Source organism: Zosterops lateralis (genome assembly GCF_965231275.1).
Source record: "Zosterops lateralis genome assembly, chromosome: 2".
NCBI classification, from domain to species: domain Eukaryota; kingdom Metazoa; phylum Chordata; class Aves; order Passeriformes; family Zosteropidae; genus Zosterops; species Zosterops lateralis.
This window is the reverse complement of record NC_139763.1, coordinates 9212162-9224605: the sequence shown is the minus strand read 5'-3', so window position 1 is coordinate 9224605 and position 12444 is coordinate 9212162. Positions and strand designations below refer to the sequence as shown.

Genomic DNA, 12444 nt, shown 5'->3' with positions numbered 1-12444 from the left:
AAAGACACACAACCAAAATCAGTTGTTTGCCTCAGAATTGCAGGATTGAGATGCCATTTCTAACTGTTTCCTCCTCACTGACTTGTGAGGTTTCAGGGCTTGCCATTAAAAGCAGACTGACAACCTGCAAATCTGCTATGTGGACCAGAGACAGGGATGTAAAAAGGGAGCACGTCAAACACACTGGGGGAAAAATAATCCACAGAAAAGGAACAAAGCTAGTAATGGTTCTCATGGAAAAATGAAACCACTGCCTAAATTCTTGTTACTGAGAGTTAATACACTGTAAATAATGTGGAATTTTCCCCAAACATGTGAGATGTATCACTACCCATAACGTTCACAGCAGCCCCAGCCCTGACAGGGGCTTGGCCTTGGGGTGCCCCTGTCCCTGCAGCCAGAGCTGATCCCTGTCCCAGTTCTGCTGATGCCTCTGGGCTGCTGGGGCAGATCCCTCTCCCACTACCAGCCCTCACAGAACGAGGACAGACCTAACCCTGACGTCTTCTGTGCAGAAAAGATACATTTGAATCCCTCTCCACTTTTTTTTAAAATAATTGAAAAATATCAGTTCCACAGTTTCCTACGCATCTCAACCAGGTATGACATTTCATAGAAAAATAACCTCTTTAGCTGAGGAACCTACATAGGCTTGCAAAAAGCCATAATGATTTGGACCACCCAGACACAAACATAAAATTGAGTGCTCACGTTCCTGGATGTAATGCTCTCACCTTGCCTTTGCAAATCTGATCCTATGTCATTAAAAATGCTGGAAGATGTGACATGGATTTCCACTGCAGACAGACCAGATAACAAAAGGATACACACATTTGCCTACCTAAAAATGTGCTCTGAGTTGATTCCTTCCCATGATTAAGGTTTCCCCTCTTATGAAATTTTACTATAACACTCAAAAAAATTAGAAATATACTGTACAGTCAGTTCCACAGTGTGGTGTGTCTTGTGTGTAAATGACAACCAGCATCACTCCCTTGCTGTTATTATCACAGACCTGTACTGGCCTCATTACATCGAGGAAAATGGGATGTGTTTGGCAGGAGGTGCTGGCAGAAGGCAAAGGGTGGACAAGCCACACATGGCAGCTCCCCAGCCTCTTGCCACTCTGCTCCTCTGCAGTCACAGGCCCGTATTTTTAAGGATTCAACAGCAACCTGAGACAAAATCAACAGCTGCAAGTAAGAAAACAGGCCAAGGGCAACTTCCAGCAACACCTGACAGTAACCCAGCTCGCTCTGGGAAGAGGAAACATTTTCTGGGAAAAAGCAGATCTAGTACGGCTTGTTTCAAGCATCCCTCGACAGCCTGCTGCCTTGGCAAGAGGGAGCTGTCAGCAGGAGCAGTCCATCAGCCAGCTGCCTGATGTGAGCTTGCTCCAGCTGTCAGAGTTTTTCAGGAATCTGTTATAGGGCTGGAGTGCTCTCACTGCAGGTGGCTGGCAAGTAAAAGCCCAAAAAAGCTGCAGTCCCGTCTGGACTTGTGAGTTGCTGTGCCTGCCAAGCTTTCCCCTCCCCAAGCACACACAGAAAGTACCTCACTGCAATGGCAGGGATTCCTCACAGCTCTTTCCACACTGGAAATGAGAGGTGACTAGGGATTGAATGGCATGGTTTTAAAAGAAATGTTTGTAATACAAAACGTGAGTTGCTGCATCAACTCTGAAAACGGCTTGGGAGGAGGGTGAGGAATTTGTTGAATGGAACTGGTGTACCAGGGGTTGCCAGTTGAACTTTATTTAAATTACTCATCTTTGCAGCCATTAGGTCATACTTTTGTTTTCCCTTTGTGCACTTCTGTAGCCATTTGTCAGTTCCACTTACCATGGTGCCTTCATGCAAGAAAGGCCAAGAACATTTTGGAGAGCATGGCTCCCTGTCAACTGGAACCCAGAGCACCATCTACACCACAAAATCCATTATTAATACTTTAGTTTATTCTCATGTGTCACATAATACAAGCTTGATTTTTTTTCTGTTCCCTGCCCTGCCTTCTTGTAGTCTTTGTGCAGTAAGAAAAGCTTTGTTAATGGCACAAGAGTAAACAGAGATCAGGATTGTGCTTTAAGACAACGTTCACCCACTGTAAATAAATCTAACCCCATACTCCTTGTGATGGGCTTACAAATAGGGCGATATTTTCTAACTCAGATGGAGGACGTACTTTCAATTCCTTTGGACTGATCTGTTTTGGCAAATCAATTTACTCTTCCAATAGGGAGATGAGTTATAAATCAATATTATCTGATGAGTTAAAAGTTTCCTTTTATTACACACAAAATATTCATGGCTTTTAATGCATATTATTGCTAAAATGTCTGAGTGATTTTGTAAATATGACACATTTTAACGATTTGCCTACAATATGGCAGACAAAAATATTGCAATAGCGTGGGTTTGGATAAAGCAAAAGAACTTAAAAGGCTGCAGTGTGTATCTCATGCTGTTACTGATATCCGAGAGGTCTGAAATGCCTTGGAGACATCTAAAGGTACAGTTTAGTATTCTTGGTTTTGACATGCAGTTGGAGAGAGGCACAGAATCCCCAATCAGAAACACTTCTCATAAAAACAGAGCCAAAACACAACTCAGGTGTTTCAATTTCCAAAAACATGACAAGCTGTCAGTCAGTCAAACACTGGGAGCTTCCAGAGTGCTGGTGAAACGAAGAGTCATCAATGATACACCAACAGCACTGCTGGTGTTCCTACAAATGCTGCCTTTCCTTATTAAAGAACCACTCAGGATTTGATGTATTTGACTGGAAATTTCCCTAAAGTCTCAGTCAAAGCAAGTTTCCAGTTATGGTTATCTCTTGTTCCTCCCAGACATGTATTTCCTACCTCATTATAATAAATGTCAGATATGGTTCCCAACACCCACCAAAACAGATGCACATCCAGAAGCTTTAACTGAAGCAGTAAGGAGAGCAATGGAAAGACAAGCCAGAAGAGCACACAGGAATGTCCAGAGCCACAACCAGGTCCAGGTCATTCCTTTTCAGCTCCAAAGCCACCTGCAGCAGTTCTATAACTAAATACACACACATGGTACACATGGTGTACACATGGTGTGTGTATTACTTGATATGGTGCACTGCACGTGCAATGGCAGTAACTGCAGCTGAATGAATGTTTTTATTTAAAGCTCTATGGACAAACCATATTACAAAGGGGAGGCAGACACAGGCCAACCAGCTGCCTTAATGTGACAAAAAAGAAACCAGTGCTGCAAAGCTGAAGCAAACTACCAGTCAGATGCCTTCACAAGAAACACCTTCAGCAAGTCATCAATTTTTTTTCTTACTACAGTAATAGGAAAGGTACCTGCCTTCAGCACAGGGAACTCATATCCACTCCCTTCCCAGAAAAGTATGGAAAGACCTTTATAGTATTTGTTGGATGGTTTTCTTATTTACACATTTCACTACAACTGTAACTCAGCACCAGGTGTAATGTTTCTGGTATCTCTCCCTAGGCAGTTTAGAACAGGGAATGTCTGCAAGCCAACATGATTTTAATCTTCAGGAATAGCTGTACAGCGGCATGTTAATTTTGGGCTCTTTAACCAATCACACAGTATAACTAGAAAGCCACAATGGACGGGCTCAAGACAGGCAGACTCAAATTGAGTAATTATATTTGAGTGCATTGCCCTGAAGTTGACAACTCCAAAGAAAACTCTAACAGGCACAGGCTCACAATTTAACTGAGGCAGGAGTTGGAAGCAGCATCTTCCCCCATCTGGCCAGTCAGCATCAGGAAGCCTGACAAAAGACCTCTGAGGGACACCAGGACAGACCACAGACCCTGGCAGGTTAAAACTCTCATGACACAGCCTAAAAGGAGACAGACTTTGCTGAGTGACTCATGCTGCCAGCGCACACTGGTTAAGTGTAGGGTTTGGGTAAACCGTGCGGCACAAGGCATGGCTGCAGAAGCCTCAACAGAGCGCTATTTCCAAACTGCAATGCTATTCTTAGTGCAACACATCTAAATCCAGAAATAACAATGGCATTTCCTCCAAAGAACAAGAGGGCTGTCGCCCTGATCTTTTTAAGCCTTCTGATGTTCACATTTCTGTAGTATTCTCACAGATTTTTATGTAAATAAAAGTAATGTTATTGTAAACTGTTCTTTTTTTCTTATCGTTCCTGTCTTGAGGAAGGATAATTGATGGACTTCTAGTTTTACCAGTGTAGTTGGAGAGGTGCCAACTTTGTTTTTCAATCCATAGTCATTGTCCAAAATCTATATAAATCGAGGTTGAAAAATAAACACCCCTCTTTTTGCCCTGAAGTCCTGATGATGTGCATGTCGTTCTTTTCATGTCCTATAGCAACAGAGGGCGAGAAGTAGGGAAGAAAAAAAATCAGATGTCTTCAATCATGCTGCTCAAATTTTAAGGAAATGTGTCTATTCAGAATTGTGACAAATTTTAAATTTTACACAACAGGAAAGAAAGGGTTTCCTTCTGTATCAACACCACAGTAATTTCAGAATCTTCAAAACAGGATTAACTTATAAAACTTCTAAATCATTCAATCTGCACATGTAAAGCACTCTCACACTTGCATATTTTTATCTACTGCAAGATCTGAAGCAAGTGATAGCACTAACATAAAATCTAATGTTACATATCTTACTGCAAAGCTGCAAAAGTTTCTTCTATGTCTCCCTGAAGGACACAGCTGCACATCACAAATCAAAGATTTATGCACCCATATGGAGATATTTACTCTCCAGTTTCAAACAAATGAATGGAATCAAGAATCTTTATGATACAAATCCTGCATGTTTCAGTTGGGGGTCTTCTCTCCTCAGAAACGGCTCATAATGAACTGCTAGTGTCCCACAAGAACAATCCAAAATACACAAAATTTCAAGCATTCTTTGTCTTTCAGGTCTATGCATCAGGCAACAAACCTTGGTCTTTTAGAGCAGCCCACCTGAACCCCACAGATGTCATCTGTCCTTAGATGAAGACATATTTTCACTGAGCAAGCAAAAAAGCATGAAGTTATAAAAACTCTATCTGCTCAAATGGCAAAAATCTTTGCCAAAAATGCCCAGCCACCCCCAGCTTGAGCTGCACAGGCTGGCAGAAGCTCAGCACTCTGACATGGCTGGAGGTGTTTCCCTCTTCCAGCCTGTAATTTGCCCTGCACGCTGCCAGGAGAGGACAGCAGCTCTTCCCAAATACTGAGCCAACATTCAACAACCAAAACGAGGGCAGTGAAGACGTGCAGAAGGCTGGAAGAGACAGCACCATCCAGAGCAGCAAGATGAGTCCCACCCTCAGTGCTTATTTCACATCAAATAGCACAACAAGGCACAGGAGAACATCCAAGAAAAATTGATGTGTCCTGATTTGGCTTACTAGCAGGCTTCCTTCTCTCCAGAGGTGTTTGATCCCATGGGAACCACTGTGTTAACTCACACCCAGGGAGCCAGGGATGCTCACTCAGGGGAAAGCAAGACAGCTGGGCAGCCCACCTCGGAGTCCCAGTGTTAAGATAAAATACACAAACAGGAGAGTAGCAAAGAGCTGAAAACTGCTGCCCAGGTGAGAGAAGAGGGGATGTTTCCAGCAGGGCAAAATAGGTTTGGCAGAAAGCTATTTTGGAAATCTCCCCCAGACTGCAGATATGCCTGGGAGCCCTGGCCAGGGTCTGGACCTGGGCCCTGCTGTGTCAGCACCTGAACAGAAACTGAGGCAAAGGATCCTGTGGGCCAGGAATGAGGCAGCAGGGATGGGCAGGAGGAGGCCCCAGGACAGCCATGGGGAGAATAGAGAGTCCACCAGGATCAGCAACAGCCCACAGCTGCCTAATGTTTCCTGGAGGGAATGAACAGCTCCCAAAAGCAATCAAATAAAGAGATACAGCTGAGAAGAATGACAGGGTGAAGGGAGGCAAAGTAGCTGCTTTTTCAAGGTGGCATCTGCCAAGTGCTAGAGGAAAAGCACAAAAAAAGCACTAAAATAAAATCAAGAGGGCCAGTCAGCCAGCCCAGTGACTTGTGTTTAGGAAACAAGCCAAAACTCACAAGCAACACTTTCTCTCCAAATAAGCCTTTCAGCAGGAAAAAAAAAAAAAAAAAAAAAAAAAAAAAAAAAAAAATTACAATAGTCCAGCATCAGGGTATTTGGACAGACTCATTTTTGCAAGCTACTAGCAGGCTCCCATGCCACATGCGTTCTCCCTCCATCTTCAGAGAAATGAAGTGTAGTTTTAGACATTTCTCTCAAGAAAAAATCCCACAGGTACCAAGAAGCACCATTTAAAGGTAATGATGGGTTGGGGAAGAATTTCTTATCATCCTGATGCTGCATTTGACAGAGTTTTACTTTCTGTGTAACTACTCCTTCCACATTTCTGTGTCATGTACATGCCAAAAATACCATTTATTTCATTTATTTCCTTAGGCACAACAAAATCTCATCAAGATTGTTCAGGCAAATGAATGGAAAATATTGGCAAAGCTGTGCTTGCAATATGTATTAACTTGAGGAAACCTAATTTTTTCCTTGGATCTCCCAAGAAATACAAAATTCCTTTCTCTCTTCCTGTGAAGATGTGCCAAATGACAAGTCAAAAGTGGTTTCCAAACTCAGGCAGAGATCTTAAGTGGCTATTTCAAGTTACAGGAAAGATTAAAATTGTTAGATTTAAACCCCACAATTTGGAGCCATTTTCAAGGTACTGCAGCACAAATTTTCAGTTTGAACAAACTCAACAGTGCCCTTTAGATAAAATCAATAGTTAGAAACAGTGGCAGAGAAGTGCCAGCCAGCCAGCCATGTATGCTGCATGCTGAGATGCTCATTTACTGCCTTAAAAAAAATTAAGTGAATGCCTTGTAAAATAGGTGATACAAACATTGTAATTTTTCACATAACTTGAAACAGCAAATTCATAGAAAAGAAATTCAGAACAACCAAAACACAGCCATTTCAGAAGCAGAAAAATTAGCCAAGTACTTAGAGGAACATGAAATTCGTTACCCCAGTTAGGGAAAAAACACTTTTAATATCAGAAGTTTCACATAAGTAGCAGGAAAGATTGACAATATTAAGCTAGAGTTTGTATTACAATCACTACATATTAGAATTTCATGAAGTATTAGATTACTGATAGGCTTTTTGGAAAAAAAAAAAAGAGTGTTGTGATGGGGGTGCAGGGTAGGAGGGATGAGTTTTGGTTGCCTCTTCACTGCTTTCCACTCCAAACAATCAAAATGCTGGACTGGGGATCTGTGCCTTGGGAGCAGTCTCTCCCAACACAGATACTCCTGTTTATCAATAGACATCAAAACATCTCGGTGTGGGCTTAAGCCCGTGTCCATCTCCAAACTCTGCGAAGTCTAAGCAGCTTGCCTAAGGCTGTATGTAAAATGTGTATGAAGTGTGAATTTTCAAACCAGTGGCTTATTCAACTGAATGCCAACAAAAGAACTTGCCAAATCTTGCTCCCTGCACTGTCATCAGCCACAAGTTTGACCAATTGATACCCATTCTGTTCATCGCTCAAGAGTGAGAGAATAAAACCATATTTCAGTGATGTTAATTTCTAACTACTCATTTCAACTGTCAGACAAGGAGACAAAAGTAAAACACAAATCAACATTTCCAAATTACTTTTAGAATCAACGTTTTTGATAAACCAAATTATATAAGCATATTCATACTTTTCACAGAAAGAACCTCACACATACTGACTGCTATTTCAAGTGCAAGCTTTTATAAACACTCTGGTTCTTACACTGTAGATGTTTGGCAAGCCCTTGTCATGCCAGCACTTACTGCTGTAGTGGACCAAGAAGATAAGGGGTACAACAGCTTGCAGGCATTAAAGAAACTCATTGATGGTTCTGTGACACCTCCTGTACCACCTCCAATGCTTGCCCAGACTTAGCTACACAAGGCATTAAATGCAGTTAGTTTGTCTGTGCTTTCTGGCAAGGTGCATTTCAATGTGAGAGAAAGGACAGTTCAATGACTCATCGAAATATCCTTAATTTCACCTTCTATTTACGTGATCTCACCTGGAGATTTCAGTTGCACCAAAGCTCCCAGGTGCTGCTGAAGAGTGAGCAGGCTGAGCAGAGAGGATGCAATGACCTGATTATTTAAGGACCACTCAGGAAGAAATGTATTGCTTTTGGTAATGCTTCTAAAACCACAAGGAGTTTTCAGTAGGGAATTACTACAGCTCATGAAAACGGTCCACTTCACACAGGAATACATGAAAGCTGTGTCAGGAGATGAGTTAACACTGTTGATTGATATTAACATGACATATCTGTTATGCCTGAGGTCACCTGAGAATGTTATTTCTATTAGGCTTTTCTGCTGCTGGAGGTCTTATTCATATACAACTGTCCAGATAACTGGAGCTTGTTTAGACAGAGCCAGCACAGCCCAGGATAAAGCCATGCCTTGGAACACGCTCACCTGCTTGTATTCGGAACCACAGAATGGCTTGGATTGGAAGGGATCTTAAAGCTGATCTAGTTCCAAGCCCTCTGCTGTGGACAGGGACACTTTTCCTTAGAGTATTCCTTCCCATACTGGGTTTTATGCTGTATTTGGCCAGCACACAGCTCGCCCAGGTCTGTGCCCACCACGGGTCATGAGTGGTGCCCAGAGCTCCACTTGTGGAGCCTGTACATACAAATTGTCACCCAGAACTGACAAGGCAGCCAGCAAGCTGTGTTTAAAAGAAAAACACAACAAAAGAACTCTCAAAAGAACAGGCCCCACCCTTGGTTGGCACTGCAGAGCACCAGCTGCCCAGGGCCCTGGGGGATTGCTTCTTGACCATTCTGCAGCTTGGTCTGATGGAGGAGCTACAAGTAGGAATCAAATTATTGTGATGCCAGATGTTTTAAAAGCCTGCCTTTTGACTTTAGGCAATCTTAAATGCTTTCTCCCTTCAGTTTTGTCCTCCTATCCTTTATCTATATATAGACTGTATCTGTATCCCCTATCCTTTATTTATAGCATAAACTCCATTGGGCAAGGGCTGCCTGTCTCTGAAGGGCTGAAGCACTCAGAAGTGGCCATTCACAGATGCAGGTCTTGATCTAGCACACTGCTTTGAGAGTGTGCTTTCCTTTCCACAACCTGACTTCCATCTACTCATATTTAATCCATAATATACATAGGTACGAGCATATGATGCATGTGTATATATTGTTTTCTTTGAATTAAATCATTAAATCTCATACAGCTTTTGAAAATAGTTCTTTAATATTACATGGTCTTCAAGTGGTTTTAGTGACATCTCTCTCAAGGTTCATGCCCCCTTCACACCAAGTACCCTGTTCCAATGCACAGTTATCATTCATTCTATCATGGATAAGCTTTTCTTTTTATGTACCAGAAGTGTAAGACACAAGTACCACAGCCTTACATTATACAGTGCCACTTGATTTCACCTTCACACCCCCCAAATACTGAACAAGTGATCTTCATATGTATATATGCACATATGGACAGCTGTGCCCTCCCCAACACCACAGAAAGTCACTAAAGAGCTCCAAGATCACACCTCCCTCTTCAGTCCTTAGGGAAAAGGTTTAACACTTATTTTAACTGACAAAAGGTGCATCTCTGAACTGTTCTTGAAGAGAAAAACAGACTTTCCTCTGATTAATGCCACCAGAGAGATTTAGTCAGTGCCTCACCAGCTTTGAACATACCAATTTGAGAATACCACAGCATCCTTTCAAAATTTGAAAATACAGTTACAGTTAAAACAGCTGCTGCTTCAAAGGTTTTAAAGTATTTCAAGAATTTTAATTATTTGGATATTTTTCAGTTTTCTTCCTTATGCCAAGCAGATAATTAGTTAAATTACATTTTCACAGGTGGAATAGTGGCTTGATTTCTACTTGCCTGCCATCAAAAAAATAGAAAAAGATGGCAGAGCTCTTAGGGCATGAAATTTACACCTATTTAATGTGGTGTTAAACATAGTCTTTGGAGTTGTGGAGCACAAATATCCTGCACCAAAAACTTCAGTGTTACCAAATTATGAGTTCAAGAGCTGGTTAGACTATTCCTGATGTTTAAAGAACAATCTACTATTGAATACAAGCTTGTGCCTGTATAATCAAGAGGGCCCCAAACACACGTGATGTAGAATTTTTTTTTGAAGCCTATTTTTGTTTACTTAATGGCATTTTGTACTTAATGTGCATGGTTACATACCAACACAGTACAATAGAAAATATCGAGAGAATATCTTAGAGAAAATATCTATTAACAGTTTCACTAGATTTCATATTGGGACTAAAAATCTGAAAGAGTATCACATTTCTCTACTAAAAACAAACAGAAATAAAGTAACATTCAGCATTAACTTAATATTAGGGTTTACAATTACAGCTGCTGATGATTTAAGCTCTTCAGAGCCTTTGACACTAAGTGTAAGGAGGAAATTGGACTTTCAAATGAGTGAAAGACAAAAGCAGGCTTTTGTGCAGCCAACTTGAAGATTACATGCAAAAATTAGACTTTTGAGATTAGAGAGGTTACATTTGACTTTTTAGGAAAACAAAGGATAGGATATTAGCATCCTCTGTAAACTGCTTAAGGACTAACATTCACATGAACTGCAAACTAAAGCATTCACTCAAATTCCTAAAAAATAAACTGGCAGTAAAATAATCCTCAGAGAAATGCCAGGACAAAAACTTCCGTTGCCTTTGTTGATTTAGCAACTGATGTGTCCAATACCTTAGTGCTTGGTAAAGAAAGAGCATAAACTTGCGCTCCAACATTACAACATTGGAAAGAAGCCACTTGGAATCCGCCAACAAAAACAAGGAAAGCTAAACCTCAACCGACAAATGCCACCATTATGCCATTTTATCCCCCTCCATGGACAGAACTTATATATTAAGTAGGGATAGCTCCAGGAAAACAAAAAGTGGGTATCACCAACATGCAGTAGGGCATTGTGCCAGACACCTTTCTCACCTGTTCACTGCTGCTCTCCCCTTTGAACCCAGTAACGCACCACAATGTGAAGCCATAATACACTTAGGTGGAAGGCTCTGTTTTCTGACCATAAATTCTCACAGACCAGACCTATTAAACCACCCCAGGGCATGCTTGTTTACACTGGCTGTGCTTGCAAAATGATTATTAACCAGAGAAGATGCAGCTGCTTTTGAACAGGCAGCACCCGCACACCTCTTTCCTTCTGCATGGAAATGGAACCTAAATTTGAGCCCATTTCAAATTTTGCTACAGGAAATGCAAACAATTAGAAGTGAAATTGCATCAGCATGCATTTTTAAAATTTATTTATTAGGCGACTAAGAAACTAGGCGTGACTCACTCAGCCATTCATTTTTTCCCATTTAAAGCTGAGATTACCTTGCTGCACGCACAGTCTCACCCGGGCACCAAAAACTGCTGAAAGTGCTCCGAAGGTCCAAAAGGGCTGGCCCGTCGGACTTACACTTTACACTTTGGGGACAACACAGAGCAGCCTCTCTTCTCTTTCAGCAGCTTGGAGCGGGTGTCCCTCCTCTCTCGGAGCGCCAAGGGGCGGCTCGGGGGTGCCGAGGGGACACCGGGGTGAGAAGGGGCCGGGCTGACACAACCCGCGCCCGGCAGCGCCTGGACCCGGCACGGCTGGAAGCGTCACCCGCACCCGCTCCAGCAAAAACCCGGCGCTCCACATGCAGAACGCGGCTTCACCCGCGCTGACGGTCGTCCCGGGACTGGAGCAGATACAGAGCGAGACACAAAGCGCTGCGGGCCGGGAGCGAGTGAACAGGACGGCCCCCGGCCCCTCGGGCTGCCGCGGACACCGCGGAGCTCCCGCCGCCCCCGGCCCGGCCCCGCTCCCCGCCCGGCTCTGCCCCGGCCCCGCCGCCCCTTCCTCACCCTGGTACTGCAGGCTGGCCCGGGCGCCCAGGGCCAGCAGCGCGGCCAGGGGCAGCCAGCAGCTCCCCATGCTCCACACGGCGCCTCTGCCCGGCCCGGGCTGCGCGGCGATGGGCGGGAGGAGGAGGAGGAGGAGGAGGAGGAGGAGGAGGAGGAGGAGGAGGAGGAGGAGGAGGAGGGGGACGGGGACGGGGACGTTTCCGAGCGGAGCCTCCTCCGCCCACGGCCCCGCTCCCGGGAACGGCGTTGGGGATCCGCCGGGGCTGCGGGGTGATGTCGTCCCCTAGCGGATTCCCGGCGAGGGGTCATGGAATCGGAATGGTTCGTGTTGGAAGGGACCGTAAAGATCCCCTCGTTCCACCGCCACCGCCTCCTCTGGACCCCTCCTACAGGTCACGTCCTTCCTCTGCCAGGGTCCCCAGAACGGGATACACTGATCGAGGTGGGGTGTCAGCAGAATCCCCCCTCTGGAGGTGCTGCCCGCGCTGTTGTTGATGCAGCCCAGGTGTAGGGTCCTCACTCG

General features: G+C 43.8%; 1 protein-coding gene across 1 annotated transcript in view; it reads right to left on the bottom strand.

The window, feature by feature from the left end:
• The window catches only part of SRPX (sushi repeat containing protein X-linked), a gene marked incomplete at its 5' end in the record, with an annotated part of 41742 nt that extends 29751 nt beyond the window's left edge, over nucleotides 1-11991 (bottom strand). The window contains one exon of the mRNA XM_083855018.1: nucleotides 11922-11991. Within this exon, the coding sequence (XP_083711144.1) occupies nucleotides 11922-11991 (70 nt within the window). The remainder of the gene's footprint in view (nucleotides 1-11921) is intronic.
• Nucleotides 11992-12444: the final 453 nt, after the last annotated feature.